Genomic DNA, 24,232 nt, shown 5'->3' with positions numbered 1-24,232 from the left:
CCTGCTTTGACTGCTGCACTGTTTTAATAATGATGAAATTGCATAGAAATGCCAGCACTTTAAGATGAGCCATGTATCATTTGATTGTAGCTGCTGATAGCTTGAAAATAAGACATTTGCATTTAACGAGATGTTAACATGAGAAAAGACTTCCTGTACATAATCTGTGCTCCTCAAGAGACTGTTATTCTTCTGTAATTGCAGCTTCTCCCATTGCCTTATTAGAGAATCAGGTATCTTGATAATGAGATTGTGGGTTGTCTGGATTTCTTCATCTTCTAGTCTGTGAAGGTAAAGCTTTTATGATGGTATGATTATGTCTGTAGGTGAGCAGGGAAACCAGGAGATAATCATCTACAACATTTTGTTTGATGTTTTCTGATTTGAGGTTCAGACACATTTTACTGTTTACAAAGTAGAGGACATGGATATACTGTGTAGCTGTGCTTTAAATATTAATCTGATAATTGAGCTTGAGATTGTTTTCAAAGGGTCACTCTTCTGTTTCTACCACTTTGGAAACGTGTACATGTACATAAAATGTTTTAAAACTTGATGAATGTGCTTATTTGGGGGGGAAATAAAATAAAATATGAGTTGAATTGCACATGCACACAGAAACTGCTTACATTTTTCAGTTTTATTAAAATTGGAAAGCAAAGTTAGAGTTTAATGAAATATTTTATAAATGTTCAGTTCTCTGTGGTGGCCAATTAATTGTATTTATTTATTTTTATATTGTGTCGCTATTTTTAAGAGATTTGTAAATAGATCTGTACGTTTTCTTTAAACAAGATTCTTGTAGATAAAACCCAATGCCTAGAAAGTCACATTGCAATACTGAACTGGTCCTTTTTAAAATGACATGCACACAAATACAGACCAAAATTGTGTTTTCTTTTTTTTTTCATGTATAATGCCTCAGTGATTGATGATGATATTGATAGCCGAGTGTTTTTAAAGCAGATCATAGAATTTAATTCTTTGCATCATCAAGATTCACAAACAAAGGTTATAGATCAAATATATCTCGTCTTTGATGTCAGTATCTGATACAGTGCAAGGTATATATCAGAACAAAATCAGCAGATTACTTTCAACCTTTATTCATCAAATCATTAGATTAATTAGATAAATTATTATTATTATTGAGCAGGCACTGGTGTTATAAATTTATGCTTAGCTACATTTTCCAAATTAACAAACAGAAAATGTGTGTCACTTGAAACTGTGCCAGTGTGTGGCGTGTCCTAATTAATGGTCATTCTAGCCCTAGCTTAGAGTTACACGAAGCTGCCTCCCAAACCTATAACCTCTGTGAAGATTCACAAGTCACCCTTTCCCTTCACGAAGTTGATCAAAAATAAGAAGACTTGATTTTTGGATACTGCACTCTTGACATTGTTATTTTAATGACCTGCAAATGGAAAACCTATTTAAAGAGGATTTGACCCAACGACCTGTATCAAGGAACATGTCTTTTCAACATTGGATTTAAGACTGCAAATGAAGGATGGCTGGGAAAGTAGAAAAGGTGTCTAAATACGAAACTTTAAAGCTTTTGGAAAAGTGCCGGAAGGAAAGAGACGATGCTTTGCACCGCGAGAATATGATGAGGGAGAAAATGAGACAATACGAGTCTCGAATTAGATCAACCGAGGCGCTCAAACAGAAATTAAAGCAATTGATTTTGGACAACAAGGAGCTGCGGAAACAAGTGAAAGTCCTGCGGGCTGAAATTGGTTTAGAGTCCAGTCCTAAATTTCACGGGAAAACCACCAAGGATATAATCAACGACCTGCACGAGAAGGAGCGCGAGTGCAATTCACTAGTTGAAAAAGCGGGCAAATTAAGTTTGACGATTGATGAACTGACTTCTGAACTGGCCAACACCGTGACCTCGAAGACTCTGCTGGAGGACCAGGTGCAGTCCCTGCAACAGAACCTGAAGGACATGACCAACAACCAGCGACGTCTCCTGAAGCTCTGGGAGGACAGGAAGGCTCAGCGGGAGCAGCTGTCTCTGCCCGCGATACCGCACAGACCCGGACAAAAACCGCTGCTGCATAAAGGCGTGCAGACGGAGATGTCCATCAGTTCAACCCAGATATTACCCACCAACGCTTTTGAGACCAAGACCCGCCGAGAGAGTGATAAAAGCAGAACCAGTCTGGAGAGACGCAACCTCACTTTAGCAAACGGCACTCATCGAGAGAAAAACGCTTTCATTCAGAACGAAGCGAAAGGAATACACAACTGACAATTATTTTTTCATTAAACATTTTTGTGTCTGTCTATATGCCCCGTTATGCTGCGCCGTGCCTATAATGCTTTAAAATAAATGTATTGTGTTTTTCAGTATGTATGTTTAAATCATTAAGAAACAACATGATAGAAAATTAAGGAGTATATCATTATTTATAACGTATTGACTCAATGTCGTTTGATGTAATGCCCACAAAACACTGTGTATAATGAAATACTGTAACATTAAATATAAATGAAATTTATTCATTTATTTACTTTTAATTAGGATAATTATGTAATTAAGTGATACAATTAATTAAATGTCATTAATATGCTTCACGATAGTAGCGTTATTATAGTTTTAAAAAGAACGGCTATAAATTTGCGCAGAATTTACATTTATGGATGAACTAACTTTATCTCTTTAAAGGTATAGTTCACCCACAAATGTAAATTCAGTCAACATTTACGTATAAAGTCTCTCCAAAAATGTAGGACCTTTCTGATCTTCTGCAGATCACAAAAGAAGTTGTTTTACCGTTGACCATTGACAAATAACAAAAAAAGATATATTTATCCAAATATCATCTTTTATGTACTACAGAAGACAGACAGTCATACGGGTTTAAACTACACGAGGGTGAGTTAATAATTGAGTCGATTTTAATTTTGAGGTGAACCCCTTTACTTTTACGTGTGATTGTATTCAGGCAGTAAATCAGACGCACTCGCAGTGGTCCTTTTGAGGTCCTTCGAATGTGTGGCGCGGGACCTCTGCACACTTTTGGCATGTTGATATGGATTTTACTGAAGTGATGCTGAACTGAAACAAGAATGATAAAAATGTTTTCGCCGAAACAAAATTGTTGGTTTATAAGAAAGGTAAGGACTGGTTAAATACAATCCGTGTTTAAATAACTGGACGGGAACTAACCACCAAAGTTAGATAGTTAGTGTTTATTCGACAGTGAATATAAAATACTTCTGAACATTATCATTCAACTGTTAAAGTGACATGTATTGTCTTCTTTTGTCCGTTTATGATAAAGTGATTTTTGATCAGTTGTATTTAAATTTATTTTTATTTGTGCGGAATTAGAGTTAATGACAAGCGAAGATGCCTGAGCTAGACCACATGATTCTCATCTCGTTTATGTCCAGGTGGTGATGTGGAGGGCAGTGGCGAGCATTGCATGGTCAGTGCTTCTCTTGCCCGTGACCACTGCAGTATTTGTGCTCTTGAGTAGATTCAGATTGTTTCACCCCATCCAGTGGATTTCAGGTGAGGAAACAAGTTCGAGTGTCTAACAAAATGCATAATTACAATAAGTTACTGATACTGAGACGTGCTCGAGTGTGAATGCATTATTTATAGAAGCGGTAGTTCTGACCTTAAGGGACATAATATACATACTGTGCTAAACTTTGATTTATAAAATAACAGTGAGAAATCAGTTTTTTTTTTTATAATGGAACGACTTTTTGATTCTTTAGATTGTATATATAAATATATATATATATATATATATATATATATATATATATAAAAACTTTGCATGTTTTGTATCATATTTGATTAATCAGAACTCCATTTGATCCTTATAGTATGATTAATTTATTTTGGCTTGTATTGTAAATCAAAGAGATCTTTATATCAGTAGAATAGACTACATACATAAAATGCATATAAATATCAGTTGTCTCTTTTTAAACTAGTAATATGTCTTAATGATATTCAAATGCTTAGTTTTTATTATCAGAGCTCTGTCTTTTATTTTTATTTTATTGTAGTGTGTAAAACATATGCAATACAATAATGACAGAGATGTACAAATACATTTTCCTCAAAAACCTGTTGTATCATTGACATGTAATATTCGTTTTTATAAAACATGATGCATGAATAATCAAGTAAACCAAAGGCGATTCAATATGGAAAAAATTAAAACAATACAAAAGTGTTTATGTTCACTTTATATAAACCATTTAAAACTTCACAACAAATAGACATGTGTACCACAACCTAAAGGGGGACATTTTTTGGATTTTACTTGATAAAAAATATAAACTATCAATCAGATGAAATGTTACATGACATACTATCAATCAGCGACATTTTTTCCAGCAAAGTTCTGATCATGTTGATTAAATTAGAAATTCATATATCAGTTATGATAATGTATGTTTTATATGGATCTGTGAATTGCACATTAGTCAGCATCTCAAACATTGCTTTCAGAATGCATACATCTTCTTACGGCCTCAAGCACCATCTTTTCCCTTGTGCTGCTATGTGGAGTAGTTCTGATCACTGGCCTTTTCAACCTGGAGTTTTACACTTGTGAGTAAAATATATTAGTCTTTTATGGATGTGCAAAATATTTAAATTAGCAATTATTGCATTGCATTACACTCATGCTGAATATTTATTTATTTCACTCTTTGTGTTTTATTAAGTGGTTCCCTCCATTCCTTGTTCACGCATGGCTCTCCTGGGGACGGTGCTTCACCCACGACAATGTGTCCATTCTTTGGTCTACTGCAGCATGGGCATGCTGATGATGTGGTGTGCTTCTGTTACAATCGGTGGACGTTACAGCACTCTGGGAATTCCCTGCAGGCAAAGTGAGAGGTGGGTTATGACCTGAATCTGTTTGTCCCACAAACGCTGATCCATCGACGTTCTCGGAGGTTCGGGTTTCATTAATTGCATTCCAGGCACTGCGGTTCATTCGACCCCAGGCCAAGAGATTGACACTCATACAGTTATCTTAAGTTGTTTTAATTAACTCTGAGTGAGTAATCTTATCTCAAAATTACCGGAAGGTCAGTCTATCCATAAAATAGGCCAAGTGCACCTCTAAAATACAGATGAAATTCAGTCTCTGTCTTTGTTAGGCTTTTAATGACATGCTATTGTTGCTTTATGCAATTTCCAACAATATGTGAAAAGTAACTGTCCCTTATTTTCTGTTTGCTTCTGTAGTGGTGAAGTAGTGGCCTGTCTGAATGAGTATCATCTCTTTCTTCTCCTGGCTGGGGCCTTCATGGGATACAGTCATAGTTTCTTGGGAGTGGTTCAAAATATGTACTATGTGTCCTTTCAACCCATACAAGTAAGTATTTGGCTATTCAGATCAATTGTAAATGTTACACACAGTGCTTGAGTGATGTGGTTTTTGCTTTTTGAAGGCTGATACTTATGTCTTTGGAAGCAGGGTGGCAGATATGGCCAATATATGATATTACACTATTTAATTTAAAGCTGCCATAGAACACATGTGAAGCAAATGCTGAATGTTATTGATATTTATTTTCCGCAGTATTTAGTCAAATAATTCAAAATATTTAGAAAATTAGTCTGTTTGTAATAAATAATTAGGAAAACAAGAATCCCTAGGTTCAACTGCTGATCAGTATACAAGTCTAACACTTTGTAGTATCCATAGTAGGACTGAATGTGAAATACTTGAATCATTTATACTTCCACGAATAATTTATTAATGCAAATCTCTTTTGTCCCTCACATGTTGGTTGTGAAGCAATACAAATATCCACGGTTCAAGGGCTGTCTGTCAATGGTGGTTAAGTGCAGTGTTATTCAGTCCTTGTATTCAGCCAGGAATTTTGCTGCTCTCTATTTCTTTTTTGGTAAGTGACACTGATGATCAGAGATAAAGCTTCTAAAATGATCTATTTTCCTGCTAGATTCTCTTTAAATGTTGTTTTAACTTTCTTAGGGTATGTTCCTAAGACCTGGATCTCCAGCACACTTCATCTGCAGATAGACAGGTCAGATTGGGAACTTTAGACTGCCAAAACTGGAATGTTTAACTAATGTGAATTAAAGGAACATGAACCCATATTCATAAATCTTTAAACCGCTTTCACAACTTTATAGTTCTGTCCAACCACTGGATGCACTGACTGGACTTCTAGATTTCTCCCTCCTTTATCACCTGTCGATCAGTGGCTCTTTCCTGTATTTCACCTGGTATCTCACTGTGCTTCTCTTCAGGATTTATGTCACAGAGGTACTTAAATTTGAAGGCTTTATTGTAGGAAATATCAAAGCAAAAGACATAATCTCTAGTACCTGTTTTTAAAATGACCCTGATGGCTGGTTGTGCATCTTCAGGCCTACAGTTTTCCGGTGCAGTCCACATTTACTGAGGATGCAGCGCAATGTCTTCCCAAAGTTTTGCCCGGGACGAACAGTTTAGTCATGAAGGTTAGGGTTTTTTTCTTTTTTTTTTTTCAAAGAAATCTAGGGTCAGAAAGTTTTCAAATGATCTCTAGGATTATGAAAATGTCTATAGTGAATATACATTAAATGAAACTTACCTGTTAAATATTGCTTTTTGTGAACAACCTCTGTAAATTTTATTGCATTAAAAATTTGTTAGCCAGTCATCATCAAAAATTGGGAATTCATAAATTAATTTGTCAAAGCATGCTGTCAAACGCTGAAAACAGATCCTAAATGTCACTGATACCTGTTTAAAGATGTTACAGTTCCTTAACTGATTAACTGACTGTTTTACAGTTCTTGGCTCTGCAAGACCTGGCTCTGTTATCACAACATTCTCTCTCACGCAGACTAGAAGTCTTCAGTCTGAGTCAGCCAGGTACAAATGAAATACTCTCAGAGAATTCTAATTTTTTTTTTTTTTAAGACTGGTAAACTAATGCAACCTGCATTTGTAGGTGGTCACCCTCATAACTGGAATGCCATCAGTGGGGAATGTCTGTCTTTGCTGAGTGAGCTGACACAGAGACTGGTGGCTCATCAGGATGCGGTTGCCTCTAATGGCCGAGTCAAGTCTCAGTCTGCCAGCAGTGACACCAGATCAGCTTCTTCAAGCAGCTCAGGTAAAGCCAATGAGATAATGAGATCCAGCAAAGGGAAAATCTAATCTCAAATATGAAGTCCAGTACTGCCCACGGTGACATACTAGAAGAATCAAACTGCTCCAGAGAGGTTGATTTTATTTTTTTGTCTTATCTGTAGTGGTGTCAGGAACCGAGGATATTGCTGAGAGCCCTCGACTCAGTGTCCCGCTAAGGACCCCTGGTTCAGTCTTCAGGTCATCGGTGGGGGTTTGGCACAGTGCTTTGACTGCTCCTTTCACCCCAGATCTGGACAGCCCTTTCTCTTCCCCTGCTATCAGACGTCTGGTTGGCCAACAGGAACCCCGGTCACCCTGGTTCGGTACAGTACAAAGCCCCCATGTCATGAGGAGAGGGCCCAAACTGTGGAGTGCCTCCACAGGTGAGACGTCAAGACTACATATAAAATCACATTTACATATAAAAAATATAATTTTCTTTATTAAAATCTATTTAAATATAATTTTAAATGTAATTAGCTACTGTTTTTGGATATGGTTTTGTGATTATTCTTATGGTTTTCCTGTATTTTTTGTAAATACTGTGAGAAGCATCCACACACTTGTGAACCTGTATACTCTAAAATAATCTGGTTTATTTCTTTGTCCTTATTTCAGAGTCACAATCCAATAGCAGTCCTCCTGCCTCCCCTGCCACTGTTCCTAGTTCTCCTGCAGCCGATCAGAAACCCAGTTTCCTGGCCCAGTGGCTGCAGAACAGGAGAGAGCAGGTAGCATCTTCATCTAATCACACCTGAGCTGTAAATGATTCCTTTGTTTCATACTGTTTTCTTGGTTTCCAAGCATGTGTATCCATAGGAACCAAAATGGGCAAGCTTTTGAGTGTCCAGTTCTGTTGCTGGGGAAAAAAGACAGTTCACGTTTCACTGTGATACCATTACATGACCTAGGGACACCTGTTAACTCATGTTCCTGTCATACTCTCAATTGTTCTGCTCAGGTTAAAAGCTTTTTGGCAAAGCGGGTGCTGATAGTGTTTTTATTTAACAAGGTAAGGTTAAGCAGAAATGAGATGAATGGAGGATATGTCTACAGCTACTTGTTGCATGCTCCCACCACAGATTTTTAGTTACAGGAATCATTAATGCATGTGTCTAGATTCTGTCCATGTTTAAATTAACATCAACACCGTTCGTCTCCCCTGTCTTCTGGTTCTGTTTCTGTCTAAGGTTGTGTGTTTAGATTGTAGTGTTAGATTATAGTGACCCAGTTTACACAGTTTAAATAAATAAAAGTGTGGAATTTTAAAGATTATGCTTTATAGTTTTTACTTTATACAAAATCAGTTAAATCTTTATCTACTTATTTTACAGTGCATTTAATAACAATATTGGAGGAACTGTAGATAAACTGGGTCTTTATGTTAACTGGGTCCTTGTCTCTCTCTCACTGCGCTGTCAGGTGAAGGGCTCCAAAAATCATATATATATATATATATATATATATATATGTATGTGTGTGTGTGTGTGTGTGTGTGTATAGAACTTTTATTAAAAAAAAAAAAATCTAACCTTTCATTTGAGAATAAGAATTATAAATATGGGGAGAAATCATTATGAAATAAATACATGTTGGACACAGTTACTGGTACCTCTAGAAATTCTTAAGAGTAAAATGTATTCCCGTTCATATTCACAATTTTGAGCACACCAGGGTGATTATGAACATGAAATTATCCAGATATTGCTTATATATATATATAGGAGGGAAAACAAAGGACAAGTTCCAAATGAATCAGCCATCTCAATGAGAAAAACTAAATATATTTCTGATGTGCAACCAAAGATAATTGAGCTTCACAAATTAGAAAAGCGCTTTAAGAAAAGAGATGTAGTAGTGAAAATTCCCATTTCCACCATCAGGGCAATAATTTAGAATTTCCAATCAACAGAAAATGTATGAATCTGCCTGGAGGAGGAAATGTCTATATCTTCCTAATGCACGGTGAGGAAGAGGGTTTGAGTGGCCAGAGACTCTCCAAAGATCACAGCTGGAGAATTGCACAAAATAGTCTCTGGTCCAGAAACATTTGTCAAACAGAACTTACATCACCACATGTTGTTTGGGAGGGCTTCAAGAAAAGAAAATGCTTCTACCAAAAAACAATCTCCAGCTTATTCAGTTGTCAGACACGACTGGAACCTCAAAAGGGACTGGCTTCTATGGTCAGATGTAACTAAAAAAATGTCCTTTTTTGGTGAACACTGATAAAAAGTACCCCATGTGTAAAATGAAATATACTGCTGTAGTTTTGATGGAGATCCTGGACATCTTGTTTAGACACATAGCTTCATTGATTCTGTCAAATACCAACAGATAAAAAATGTAAAAATCTTATAAAGGGACATGTTTGGATCTTTCAACCAAACAATAATCCAAAAACAAACCTTAAAAACTACACAAAAATGGGTGACCGGGCACAAAACTAAGCTTCTGCTATGGCCATCCCAGTTCCCTGACCTGAACCCTATAGAAAAACCGAAGAGGAGAAGCACCGCCATGAAGCTGGGAATCTGAAGGATCTGGAGTGATTCTGGATGAAGGAATGGTGTCTGGTGCTCTCTGACCTCATCAGGCTTTATAGGAGAAAACTTCTGTACTATTTTGACAAATAGAGGTTTCGAAAAGTATTGAATAAAAAGGGTACTGTTAATTGTGTCCAATGTGTATTAGAGAAAAACATTTATTTCATAATGATATTTCCTTCCATTTTAAATTCTTACTCTTCAATGAAAGGTTAGATTTTTTTTTTAAATGGATCAAAAGCAGATTTATTTTCAAAGCCAACTTTGATCATATTTACCAAGGGTACAAACTGACCATGTCCGTATGCTTGGTGTCTAACGTCTGAAGGTCTGAATCATGATTTTTCCCATAGTAAAATGTCTTCTTCTAATGTACAGCTTCCAGAAGCCTCTAGCCAAGCTCTGTTTGCTGACAGCCAGGCTCATATCTGGGCTCTCCAAGGTCAGAATATGGTGATTAATTATTCAGAAAGGCCCTATATTATGTTTATTCATTTAAAAAATGTATTTTGCCTTGTGTTGCTTTCTGTTTTTAAGGACTATCTCATCTGGTGGCTGCCTCTTTCTCTGAGGATCAGTTTGGAGTTGTGCAGACAACATTACCCAGTATCCTTAGCTGCTTGGTGGTCTTGCTAGAGGTCAAACAAAAGTCATTTTTGCACAAGAGTTAAACTGATAGTCAGTGAATTCAAATGTAGACACTAATTCATTTGGTTATTCTTACTTTTTGATTGTAGGCTGTTGACAGACACTTTAAACTGCCACATGCCTCCAGCAAACCTGGGAGGACTATCTGCAGTATGGGTGACTCCACATACAAAACTCTAAGGTTTGCACTGAGGGCGGCGCTGAAGACCGCCATCTACAAGATAACTACATCTTTTGGAGAGCACTTGAAGTAAGTCCCATCATAATGTGCAGTAATCTACAGGATACATTTGTTTTGGGCACCTGCTGTATGTTTCATATCACAGTGCAGTGGTACATGTTTATCCTCAATCAAATTAATTTGATTTAATCTTTGTTTACAGTGCTGTGAATATTTCAACAGAACATAGAAAAAGGCTTCAGCAGTTCTTGGAATTTAAGGAATAGTGCAACACACAAGCTCTTCTCAATAGCTTTGGATATGTGTGTGTCAGGAGGAGACGAAAGAGACAATATGCTTCTTCAGAAGGTCTGATTTGGAGGTTCAGCACTGTCACTCAAGGCCTTACTTTACAGCCAAGTGCTGCACTTTATGTCCCATTGAAATCCCAGTCACATTCTAAGTAACATTTACATGTTCCTTATAAATAACAGTCATTCTCATAAACTGGGAATTTTGTTTGTATGTGCCTGCGAACTACAATGTGATTAGACTTCAAAATCATGATGGGACTTAAGTAAATGTTTAAGGCATTGTTACACTTCATTTTCAGTATATTTAATTTGTATTATGCTCCCATATTACAAAAATGGGGGTCCAACGTTTGCATCTTGCGTCATTTAATTGTTCACGTATGTGATGTTTTATAGCACTCTGATTGGATGGTAATTTTTCAACGATCTTTGCTTCCACGTCAATCCATTCATTATTCTGATTACCATAAACATGTTTTGCCAAAAGAGAATCGATTTTGTTTAATGTCAAATATTACACATTTTGAAATCTTCATATAATTAAATAAACTTTTTTTCTAAAATGTTATATTAATGGGTGCAGACAAAGTTTTGTTGCATGCGAAATGTGCATTTCCTCCGATATCCGGCAGATGTCTCTGTATTCAGCGCGACGGCAGTTTATGATTCGCTACACGTTTGACTAAATGGTGAATATAAATTGCAAATTGGATTTTATCACTTAATATTCATTTCATGCAGAGAAAACTCCTATTAAAAATAGATTTTATGATTCTGTTTATTATAAAAGCTATCCCCCCCCCCCCCCCCCCCACAAACTCGTTGGTAACATGAAATAGTGATAGCTGACCCACCGTCCACACGCTGATTTCTTAAACGTCTCCTGCGAAAGTGTGTATAGAAGTTTCATGACTTAAGTTTCGTAGTTCGTGAAGTTTTGTGCATAAAAATGAGCCGAAAGCAGTCGATGGTCCGCCAAATCCGTACACTTCAAGATCCTTCGAAAGATGAGCTCTTGTTTTTGTCAGTTTTATGCGTTACATTTGTGCTGGTTTACACGCTTTAAGGATGTGAAGGCTGTTATATTTCACTTTCATTCGTTTTTAAGAAGGAATTTAAGAGCTTGAGCAGTTGCTGGGGCTTGGGGTCCGTTTTCACACTGAGGGAAGGATGACTAGTATGGAAGCATATGGGTAGCATTATTCAATTTGGGATGTAATATGCAAAATGACAATGCAATATGTAAAATGGCAATGCATTTCTGTATTTATATTTACATTTTCCAATACATTTGTGCAACGTTTGGTGCAAAATGAAAATGAAAATTAAATTACATAATTTTCATTTGCCATTTACTACACCAGTTTTAAAATGTAAAATGAATATTAATTTTAACGCTTTATAAGTTGCAAAATTAAAATGAAAATGTATTACAGAAATGATTAGATATGTCTAACATGTTAAAGCAAAAACTGTGGCAAAATGATCATTTAAATGCTATTTTTCTTAATTGCATTAACACTCACAGTCAAGACACTTACGATTGCATTTTCATTCGGTGTCCCGCAATGAATGTAGCAAAACTCAATGTGCACATTGAAAATGCATTCCGGGCTTTTAAAAATTGTTCCCCATTCACACTGTGAGGGGGAAAAAAAATATATATATATATATATTATATATATATATTAGGGGTGTAACGATACGCGTATTCGTATTGAACCGTTCGGTACGACGCTTTCGGTTCGGTACGCGGTACGCATTATGCATACCGAACGGTTCGTTGGACTAATTAATTATATTTGAAAAAAAAAAAAGAGAAATATAATGATATGCGTTCAACAAGGTAGCCCAATAACCCAAACGACGTAACAGGCAACGCCCCTGACACTCCCGAAGAAGAAAAAAACACCAACTTATGTTTATGTTATGTTATGACTCAGCAGGCGCTCGCTCACTCAGTACGCGCTGAAGGCTCGTTGCAAAATAGCCAATGCGTTTAACAGACTAGAAAAAGAAGATGACTCTCAAACATATTGTTTGAGATGCATGATTCCATCTATGAGCTGCTCGATCAGAGTGACATGAGAGCCCCTCCTTAGAACATTATTTGTAAATCCATGTTATGGTAAGTGTGCACGTGAAGTCTTTGCACACTTTCTGAAATCCACACTGTGGTAAGTTTGCACACTACACTAGTGCTCTGCATTCTTTCTAAAATCCTATATAGTGAGGGCTTCGCGCGGTTGCTTCATTGCTTTAAAAAAAAAAAACACCAGCGTGAATACTTGAAACATGTCAACTCATTTACGCCGACATCACCTTATTGTGTCAGTATCTGGGAAAAGACGAAAAAAAGGAGAAACATGCACGCAACAAACTATGCCTGCAGCATTTAGACACCAGTATTATAGCTTACAGGGAATCCAAAGTGCACCCAAACACCAGACCTGTTGGTTATTTTAGGATCTTATATTTCTGGTCTGTTAAATGCATTAGACATTTTGCAATGAGCCTTCAGCGCGTGCTGAGTGAGCGAGCGCCTTAGGGTCCGTTCACATATCGCTCCTAAAAACGCATGGAAAACGCTAAGCGCGTCTTTCTCCTCCTTTCCAAAGCGCTTGGGCAGAAGCGCTCATGAGGCGTCTGTCTTTGCTAAGCAACAATGACGTGCTCTCTCCATGAGACGCGGAAATTTCAGCGAAGGATAAATGGATTTGCAGCTCTAAAAATCGCTTGCAGTAGCTCTGCTACTAAATTTATTTCAAAATTGCAATCCATATACAACTATAATCAGCTGTTCCTTCATCTTGGCTGAGTTTTCAACGTTGTTATGGGAAAGGATGAAGCTGATTGGTTAGTTCTTGTCACATGACCCGCGGTGCGCTTGCGGCATTCTGAAAAGTAGAGATGTTTTTGCATTTTGCTGTATCTAAAACGTACCGAACCGAACCGAACCGAACCGTGACATCAGTGTATCGTATCGAACCGAACCGTGAATTTTGTGAACCGTTACACCCCTAATATATATATATATATTAGGGGTGTAACGATACGCGTATTCGTATTGAACCGTTCGGTACGACGCTTTCGGTTCGGTACGCGGTACGCATTATGCATACCGAACGGTTCGTTGGACTAATTAATTATATTTGAAAAAAAAAAAGAGAAATATAATGATATGCGTTCAACAAGGTAGCCCAATAACCCAAACGACGTAACAGGCAACGCCCCTGACACTCCCGAAGAAGAAAAAAACACCAACTTATGTTTATGTTATGTTATGACTCAGTCAGGCGCTCGCTCACTCAGTACGCGCTGAAGGCTCGTTGCAAAATGGCCAATGCGTTTAACAGACTAGAAAAAGAAGATGACTCTCAAACATATTGTTTGAGATGCATGATTCCATCTATGAGCTGCTCGATCAGAGTGACATGAGAGCCCCTCCTTAGAACATTATTTGTAAATCCATGTTATGGTAAGTGTGCACGTGAAGTCTTTGCACACTTTCTGAAATCCACACTGTGGTAAGTTTGCACACTACACTAGTGCTCTGCATTCTATCTAAAATCCTATATAGTGAGGGCTTCGCGCGGTTGCTTCGTTGCTTTAAAAAAAAAAAAAAAACACCAGCGTGAATACTTGAAACATGTCAACTCATTTACGCTGACATCACCTTATTGTGTCAGTATCTGGGAAAAGACGAAAAAAAGGAGAAACATGCACGCAACAAACTATGCCTGCAGCATTTAGACACCAGTATTATAGCTTACAGGGAATCCAAAGTGCACCCAAACACCAGACCTGTTGGTTATTTTAGGATCTTATATTTCTGGTCTGTTAAATGCATTAGACATTTTGCAATGAGCCTTCAGCGCGTGCTGAGTGAGCGAGCGCCTTAGGGTCCGTTCACATATCGCTCCTAAAAACGCGTGGAAAACGCTAAGCGCGTCTTTCTCCTCCTTTCCATAGCGCTCGGGCAGAAGCGCTCATGAGGCGTCTGCCTTTGCTAAGTAACAATGACGTGCTCTCTCCATGAGACGCGGAAATTTCAGCGAAGGATAAATGGATTTGCAGCTCTAAAAATCGCTTGCAGTAGCTCTGCTACTAAATTTATTTCAAAATTGCAATCCATATACAACTATAATCAGCTGTTCCTTCATCTTGGCTGAGTTTTCAACGTTGTTACGGGAAAGGATGAAGCTGATTGGTTAGTTCTTGTCACATGACCCGCGGTGCGCTTGCGGCATTCTGAAAAGTTGAGATGTTTTTGCATTTTGCTGTATCTAAAACGTACCGAACCGAACCGAACCGAACCGTGACATCAGTGTATCGTATCGAACCGAACCGTGAATTTTGTGAACCGTTACACCCCTAATATATATATATATATATATAATTTATTTTTATAGATAAAGCTAAAACTGTTAACTGAGTTTAACTGAGCATCACATATTACATTTTACTGTAAAATAATGTAACTATGCCAAATGATAGCTTAAATAAAATTGTATATTTATTTCATTTCATGAAATATATGGTTATAAAGTAATACAAGCACAAATATGCCATCCCATAATAGCTGAAACTTTGTCACCATATTTTACACCATTTCTAAAACCTAAATTTTGCATGATATTTCTTTACAAAGCACTTGCATTATTAGTGCCTCACCATTTATTTATACTGTATGCAAATCACTATTATTTATATATATTTTTAAAGATGCCCATCATCTTTCTATCTGTCTGTATCTCTCTCTCAGGTGTTTGACCTTGCTCGTCTGCAGACTAACAGAAGAAATGCTACTAGAATTGACTAGAATGCTAGCTCTGCCATCTTGTGGTTGTTAATTCGAATATAACGCCTGTAAAGTTTGTCCTTTTTTTGTTTACACTCAAACAGTAGGCTAGTTTATGTTTATTTTAAACTGAAAACCATCTCTTATTATTATATTATTCGTAAAACATTGTTTTTCAGCTCTTGGTACGATTTTTAAGTTGCCATGAAACAACAAATACAAAGGAAAAACACTATAAAAGTAAAAACGTGAATTTCAGCGCCGTGAAGGCGTGAACTACGAGCGAAACGTTATCACGCTCAAAGATGTAAATAATAAAAAAATAAACATTTACTTATGATAAAGTGATAAATACTCTGACTAGCGGGAGTTATGTTTTGTCAAGGTACACAGCATGCGTGATGTTGCTATGGTTACCTCTTCGGTGGAAGAGAGCGAGCGAGCGTCTTTAACACAATGGTTTGCGGACTTAAATCTAACTTTTGGGATGACTGCATATGTGTTTGAAAATGCTGTTGAGATGAACATCCTATGCAGTCTTATGTAAAATGAACATGCTGTTTTAAAATATTCCTCTCCCTTACCATTCAAGCCAATAATGAGGGGATCAGACAAGTAAATGATGGAGGTCTGACTAAGTTTCTTTCCCTCTCTTTATTCACTCACACACTTTCCCTCCGCATCACACACACACACACACAGGAAGCAGAATTTCCACACAATTCCAGCCTGTGTTGTGTTGATCAGGACACACCCAGCGCTCGCGCACACACACACACACACACACACTGTACAGTAGAGAGCGATGGGACTGCTGCTCTGCGCGCGCATTGTGTCGCGGTGATCTGAATGAATGACAGTTCAACAAACACATCACAATAATGACACGTGAAGGTAAGAATCTCTTTTAACACTTCTTGCTCCGGTAAGATTGCACCAATGTGATTTTAAGTGAACTTAAAATTGCTTAGATAAAATACTTTGAAGACTACGTGGAGAGAGCTCCTTTAGTCAAATTCTATGAACAATAAATACGTTGACCGTTTCTGCTTTGCATTCAATACTGGATAGTGTTTTGTATTGATTAGTTGTTTTATGTTATGTTGTTGAGCAGACGCATTGTGAAGTTGCGCGCTTGAGTAAAATAAAAGATCCGCTATCTGAGAGGAAACTGCTGGAACTGGGTGTAACAGCACATTGTTCTGCCGTGAGATCATGTAGGATAGGTTTAAACATACCCATCGCTTAATACATTAGTTTGTGCATAAGGAAAACTTTTAGTAGCCTATGCACATCATATAGTATAAGAACAACCCCAACTTGTACCTTTAACCTCACTGAATTGATCTTCCTTTCACAATATATGGATAAATCAGTCAGTCAAAATGACTGTCATGGTTTTAAAGAAATTGTCTCTTTATTCTACAAAGCTTAAGCTATCTTTATTTTTAGAGGACCAAATTTTTAGTCATTTTTCTTTTTATGTGAGCAGGACTAGTACAGTTAAATTTACTAATAAACGAACGAATCCCTCAACTTCTCTCTTGTTGTCACTGTCTATTCGAATAGAAGGGAAACACAAAGACCGGAACTCTTTTATTAATAGTTAGTTAAAAAAAAAAAAATACAGTCATAGCTAAAAGGATCCAGTTGTTTGTTTGGGTCAGGTTTTTCCTACATTGTTGGAACCTGCACACCACAGAAAGGTTTCTGTGATGCTCCGGTTTATGCTTACGGGATAGAAAATATCATTAGCTCACTATCAAACAATAAAAGTTGATGGAAATGTTCCATCGTGATTGAAAACCAACCTGTGTGCATGTAAGAGAGAGATCGGCACTTATCTACTGAGATCAAAATGTAGGTGATTGTTTTATTAAGGCTTACTTGCTGAACTTAAGCCAGTATTGTTTCTCCAGTCAAAGAATTTAGAGCACATTATCAAGGACTTAATGTGGATTTGGGCATCTCAGAATAAATCTGCAAATTTCTCAACAGTTATACTCCATTACCTATCATTACTTCATTATAGAATTAACTTAATAGTTGTTTTTCTGTATTAATCTAGATTTATGATGTTCGTCAGTGGTGCAGATAAACATAGGCTTTTAATTTCAGTAGACTTTTAAAATCTCTTGGCCAGTGTTGGGTAAATAAATAGCTGTTGATGATATCTGAACTAAAATGAGTGTTTCAGCAGTATTTGGATGCAAGGCTGGGTTGGCCTGGTTCCTCACCCCTCGTTCCTGATCTGGATAGTCTGTGTTGTCAGAGGGTTTGCACATTCCACTCCCATTGTTTACATCAGGAAAGTCTGATGCCAGGCCTATACTTGCAGGGGAACAAAAACGTGTAGTCCTCTCCACAACAGGGGAAGAGATATTGGAGCAAAGTTCTCTTAAAGATAACAGAAGATTAATTAGTTTTTTTTTTTTTTTTGTGAAACGAATCATGAAAAAGTGTTTACTAATAAAACAAATAAGTAGTCTAAAACCTAAAAGTATTATTTTTTACTAATAAAAGTAGACAAGGGAATATTGTTGCGCTCAGATGAAAGCTAGTTGTAAGTCCAGGTGCGTGAAAACCAGTAAAATGTTGAAGAGACTGTAGATGGTTCACACTCTGAAAGACTAGACAGACTAGACATTGTCTAGTCTTTCAGAGTGCGAACCATCTACAGTCTCTCTACTAATAAAAGTAGAGCATACATTTTTTTTAAAAGGTTCAGAAATTATATTACACACTTCTGTTTATTTACATGAACAAGAAAGCACTTATTGCTGCACAGCCAACAAAGGATGTGTGTGATATATTTGTTCAGTTCCCAATCAACCGTGAGCTGGCTGGTTGCCAGATAAGATGTTTCTCCGTGAAGTGTGGACTCCTGATCCCAGACTCACCTCATTGCCATGCCAACTCTCACACAAATGACAACAGTGCCGAAGCCCCAGCCATGTTACTATGCACACGGGATCTTTACCTCTCTTCATGCTCAACCTGAGCGAGCAGATCCCTGGAGGTCGAGCTAGAACACAACAGAAAGAGAGAGAACATAATAAGTGTGCATGTGCTATTTCACTCTTAAGATGTAGAATCAGTCATTTGTTGGGTGACTGTGTAAACTCTACTTTTGGTTAGCACTTTCAAGACTGTTTGCTTTAGTGGTCCGATGTGTCGGCATTATCTCTGATCATCTTTGATATGCATTGAAACGTCCAATGTTATTGGCAGCATCAGTTTTATTGACAATAAAACAAATCTTTGGAGTCTTCAACCCCTAACCTAAAAACTTCTCAACTTTTCAATCTTTTAGTAAAACACATAAATATTGTATTATATGTTTATTGTATGTTATATGTGCAGATTTTAAAATGATAAAGGGTTTTAGAAATTACATAATATGAAATATCATATGTTAGATCAGTACTCTGTTTTAAAAGAGCAGTTATTTTGAGGTTGAATGGTATTGGTGTTTTGTGGTAGCAGCAAAATTATTCAGTGTTTCTTAATGAGAAGCATCCTTACTTGCAATGATGCTGAAATAAAAGTCAATAAACAACAAGATTTAGATCATTTTATATATTTATAAAATATATAATTATATTACAATAGTTTATAAAAAATAGCTGTCCCACTGCAAACAAATAAAAAAAGTAATAAATAATGATTAAAATTATATTTTAGGCCATATTAAAGCTTGTTCAAAATAATATAATTCTTTGAAAATAAATGATTGAATGGCACCAGGATTCCACATAGAAAAAAACTATTATAATGTCAAATTATTTAAATGGTTTAGGTAAATCTGATGGCACACATAATAATACAATGCAATCATCCTATTAGTTAGGTATTTTATGAGGATTTGTAAACATTTGTAGCCTACATCTCTCAACCTGTTTTAGATGATGTGAGTAAATTAATGTTTCAGTTTTAGGAGTGTATTGCAATGCTTCTCTGTTTAAATATATGATAAGTATGAACCTTTTTCTAATCCTTGTTTTTTTTTTATATATAGGACTTGTCTTTTTATGCTGGCTGGTGATTCTTCAAATGGTGCATGTGACTAAAGGAAGCGCTAAGGAATGTGGGTGCCCAGCTGCCAGCATTTTGTCTCACTTTCCATCTGAGGTACCCAATGACACTTGTTGCTTGAACTACTCCGGATCCACATTCAACCATGTGACCTGGGCAGCCTTTTTGTCACATAAACACTTGCAGGTTATGGACTTGACTAACTGTAATATCAGTCACATTGATCACAGTGAGGTCGGCGATGCTGTCAGTTTATTGAGAGAGCTGTATCTTGGCCACAACAGACTAACATCACTGCCAGCAGACTTTCTAGCTAAAGCCTATAGTTTGGAAGTACTGGATCTGGGAGTGAATCATCTGAGACATCTGCCTGAGCAATTTCTGCAGAGCTCGAACAATCTGCGAGCGCTGACCCTGGGATGGAACCAGCTGAGCGCTCTTCCTCATTCAGTGCTTAAGCCTTCACTAGAGCGTCTGGAGCTCACCGGAAACCCCTGGGCCTGCACATGCTCGCTGTGGGAGGGTCTCGAAGGTGGTCTGCATGACAACTCCAGCAGCCTTCATGACCTCGTAGGTAATCTGACCTGTGCCTCTCCTCAGAATCTTGCAGGACAGACGGTTTGGGTTTTGCAGACCAGTGACGTGTGCCATTTGGCCAACCTGACCGCTCTCTTCATCCTGCTTCCCCTGTTCCTCCTCCTCAGTTTGGTGCTTTGCTGGTGCTGTGGGAGGAAGAAGAAGAGGAAAGCGAGCTCATCCTTCAGCCCGACTCGCAACAGATCCAACAACTCCCATTGCAACGGACGGTGGCCACATGCCAAACTGCCCACTGGGGATTCAGCAGTGTCTGTAGACGGTGGAAAGGAGGTCATCCTGAGGAACCATCTGATGCTTCAGCCCTCATCCAACTTGATGGACAGCACACATGATATTTATGAGGAGGTGGAGATCAAACTGGGCTCTGTGGACTCTCTGGCCCCTCCGCCGTCCACTTGCTCCACAGAAGGGACCGCGGGAAAGCAAGACCTGGACACGGTGAGTGTGAGTGAAGTGATGAAGGACTCAGCCGATCGGGAGAAGGCGTACCTGACCCAATCCACTGAATACTACAGCCTGGTTCCTGGGATTGAGATCGAGGACTCCGATCATGGAGAGTATGAGAGTGTGGACCTCTCGTGACCGTACAGGAAATGATGCGTTTGATTGACACACGCAGAGATTCTATCAAGTACACTGGAGTTTTGTCAAGTCTGAAGGTGCAGCCACATTTACAGATCGCTTGGTGACATTTCATGGGCGAATCCAGTCATTCCAATAAGAATCTGCAAAACAGGGCGAAACAGACGTCTCATGTTCAAGTGGACGACATAAATTCTCCTGACTGACCGACAGACAATGACATCTGTGTGAGCAGCACTACTGACAATGGACCACACAAAATGCTGTTGAAATTTCGCTAATGTGACAGCACCTCCGGTCAGGACGTGTTCCCTTTGGTTGCAAATGCACTGTGAACACTGGTGTTAAAGGAAGTCACTGCACCAGTCCAAAGCCATTATTTTTGCATACAATTGGAGTGAATTATTGTACTGATAAAGTCTCAGTCTGTTGCCAGGATAAGCTATCATATAGCTGTCAGCTGGATATTTTCATTATATTGAGATTTTTATATCTTTGTCCTCTACTGTAACTTAGATGGAAGTTTTATGATTGTAATATTACTTTGTGTTTCACCTTCAGTTACAGTGTTTAGTGTCAATGTAAAATGTATTTGGTGTCACACATAATATATATATCATCATGAAGAAGAAAAGTAACAGTAAAGAGCAAGAGAACATTAAACAGAAATATTGATGTATAATGGACTTAACATTTCTCTCCTATATAGAATTTCAGAGGGTTACTGTTTATGTAACTATGTAGTATCTAGCCTCAGCTGGCCATAGCTGATGTAATCATTATTTTGACCTTGTTAAAAACTAATTTATTCTTAGCCAGTTAAAAACTCGTTTAATCAAATAAACAGAAACTGCTAAACTAGTAAAATGAAGTGGCTTTCAGATAAGATCAGGCTGACTCCGCAAGTAAAAAGCAGATTTTGTGTACACCATACAGAACAAATAACACTCAACTTTCACCTATAAAATGACTTTTACTGTCTTTTTGTTCATTGAAATAAAGCTGATATCAAATAAAATTTAAATATTAAATGAAAATGAGAAGTGTTGCCATGGCATTTACTGTAACTGAAGTAAAATAGGTTTAAGATGAAGCGCTAAATTACTAAGTCTAAAAATAAATAAATGAAAATTAAACAGTAATATATATATATAAACTAATATAAATAACAGAAGTACATAAAACATCAAATGAAATTAAACTGACAACATTAAAACTACATTACATACAGTTAATACAATAACAGTATATAAGTATTATTATTATAACACGGTCCATGTCTATATTGACAAAATGACAAATCTAGTCCAATTCCTATCGAGGACAGCAATAAAAGTAATAATCAAACACCACTGAACAAACACACAGTTTTTGTTATCTTGGGTTTATATGAGTTACACTGGACTTTCTGTGTGAAATTATTATAATTTGCGACATTATCAAACAACTGTGGAAAGAAGAAATTATATTTAAATCTTGGCTTCAAATAAATTATTTTTTCACGAAGTTTTTGTTTTGCATGTTTCTGAGATTTTTAACACTTTTTAGTGTTATTTAATCGGACTGCAGGCTCTAATCATTGAGCTGTGAAAACATTTCAAATGTGTTTATCAGTCCTTACTCAATCCTAAGGGACCAAGTATGAAATGAATATAGCCCTTCCAGTGTCTCACATCGGCCTTCACAAGATCTGCTTCTGTGTCCCCATAAGGCCCCAGCCTGTTCTGAAATCACTCAACAGTTACAGAAAGCCAGCTCTGATTTCCTCCTGTGTGGGAGTTTGTAATTATATCATTGGGTTACTCCGTCCCAGTAAAACCTGCAGAGCTGTTATGCCCTCACGGACATGTGGGACACCGTCTTATATTTTGGGCTCTGTGGGCACTTTAATTTTTAAATTTACATTTTTAATGCTTGCTTGATCAGATACAAAGATACAACCACCGAGACCAAAAGCTTGTTCTTTTATTTGGCGATCTAATTATTTAAACCATCACTGCAATTATGAACATGCCTTCATTTAATTTATTAGTTCATAAAAATTGTCACAGTTTTGCTAATTTTTGCAAATACATTAATTTAGGGATTACCATAAGGGTTTTGCTAAAATGAAAAAAAAAAAAAAAAATGTTTCCTGGAGAACCGCTTCAAACTAAGATAGCAATTCAATAGAATAAGAATACATGTTCCTTTAAGAGTAAAAGGTTCTCATGTATTATTGCATTTTACTGATTCATTTATTATTTAAGAATGGATCGTTTATGTTTGAACAATACATGTACGATAGATACCTAAAGAAAATGTTATCATAATTCTTCTTAACTAATGAATTCAGCTGGAAAACAGGATATGTAAACAATTTCTCAATGGGAAGTCTGTGTTATAATAAAATGTGATCAAGCTTTTGTTTTGTTTTTTAACAAGGGAGGGAACAAAGTGAATTTATAACACAGCTATATTTACCAGTTATGTAAATATGTTTGCACTTGATATCATCTACTATTACAATTAATTATGACTTAAGGTCTTTTGGGAAGTTCGTGTTTTATTGCATTAGCTGTATCTATGAATTTCTAAATACATACAGTATTGTTCAAAATAATAGCAGTACAATGTGACTAACCAGAATAATCAAGGTTTTTAGTATATTTTTTTATTGCTACGTGGCAAACAAGTTACCGGTAGGTTCAGTAGATTCTCAGAAAACAAATGAGACCCAGCATTCATGATATGCACGCTCTTAAGGCTGTGCAATTGGGCAATTAGTTGAATTAGTTGAAAGGGATGTGTTCAAAAAAATAGCAGTGTGGCATTCAATCACTGAGGTCATCAATTTTGTGAAGAAACAGGTGTGAATCAGGTGGCCCCTATTTAAGGATGAAGCCAACACTTGTTGAACATGCATTTGAAAGCTGAGGAAAATGGGTCGTTCAAGACATTGTTCAGAAGAACAGCGTACTTTGATTAAAAAGTTGATTAGAGAGGGGAAAACCTATAAAGAGGTGCAAAAAATGATAGGCTGTTCAGCTAAAATGATCTCCAATGCCTTAAAATGGACAGCAAAACCAGAGAGACGTGGAAGAAAACGGAAGACCACCATCAAAATGGATAGAAGAATAACCAGAATGGCAAAGGCTCAGCCAATGATCACCTCCAGGATGATCAAAGACAGTCTGGAGTTACCTGTAAGTACTGTGACAGTTAGAAGACGTCTGTGTGAAGCTAATCTATTTTCAAGAATCCCCCGCAAAGTCCCTCTGTTAAAAAAAAGGCATGTGCAGAAGAGGTTACAATTTGCCAAAGAACACATCAACTGGCCTAAAGAGAAATGGAGGAACATTTTGTGGACTGATGAGAGTAAAATTGTTCTTTTTGGGTCCAAGGGCCACAGGCAGTTTGTGAGACGACCCCCA

At 37.2% G+C, this 24,232-nt stretch overlaps 3 protein-coding genes across 4 annotated transcripts; all 3 read left to right on the top strand.

Moving 5' to 3' along the window:
• The first annotated feature begins 1,203 nt into the window (after positions 1-1,203).
• On the top strand, positions 1,204-2,361 carry LOC128029154 (uncharacterized). Its single transcript, XM_052616742.1, has one exon. It carries the CDS (start codon positions 1,514-1,516, stop codon positions 2,258-2,260), a length of 747 nt encoding a protein of 248 aa, XP_052472702.1. The 5' UTR covers positions 1,204-1,513; the 3' UTR covers positions 2,261-2,361.
• Positions 2,362-2,964: 603 nt separating this feature from the next.
• Positions 2,965-11,372, top strand: LOC128029142 (nucleoporin NDC1-like). 2 transcript variants are annotated; one of them, XM_052616720.1, is made up of 18 exons: positions 2,965-3,129; positions 3,409-3,529; positions 4,487-4,588; positions 4,705-4,879; positions 5,234-5,363; positions 5,790-5,898; positions 5,988-6,039; positions 6,149-6,281; positions 6,386-6,478; positions 6,794-6,875; positions 6,955-7,119; positions 7,259-7,519; positions 7,755-7,867; positions 8,098-8,148; positions 10,061-10,124; positions 10,220-10,320; positions 10,420-10,580; positions 10,714-11,372. In XM_052616720.1, the coding sequence occupies exons 1-18, from the start codon at positions 3,082-3,084 to the stop codon at positions 10,775-10,777; spliced, it is 2,025 nt and encodes a 674-aa protein (XP_052472680.1). In that variant the 5' UTR covers positions 2,965-3,081; the 3' UTR covers positions 10,778-11,372. The 2 variants fall into 2 exon arrangements, with proteins under 2 accessions (XP_052472680.1, XP_052472689.1); XM_052616729.1 differs by lacking the exon at positions 8,098-8,148.
• A 4,993-nt stretch (positions 11,373-16,365) lies between these two features.
• LOC128029134 (leucine-rich repeat-containing protein 52-like) lies at positions 16,366-22,325 on the top strand. The gene is made up of 2 exons (XM_052616707.1): positions 16,366-16,499; positions 19,624-22,325. The coding sequence occupies exons 1-2, from the start codon at positions 16,487-16,489 to the stop codon at positions 20,817-20,819; spliced, it is 1,209 nt and encodes a 402-aa protein (XP_052472667.1). The 5' UTR covers positions 16,366-16,486; the 3' UTR covers positions 20,820-22,325.
• Positions 22,326-24,232: the final 1,907 nt, after the last annotated feature.

This window comes from Carassius gibelio, chromosome A2 (genome assembly GCF_023724105.1).
Source record: "Carassius gibelio isolate Cgi1373 ecotype wild population from Czech Republic chromosome A2, carGib1.2-hapl.c, whole genome shotgun sequence".
NCBI classification, from domain to species: Eukaryota; Metazoa; Chordata; class Actinopteri; order Cypriniformes; family Cyprinidae; genus Carassius; species Carassius gibelio.
Note: the sequence above shows the minus strand (reverse complement) of the source record. Positions and strands in the feature narration are given on the sequence as shown.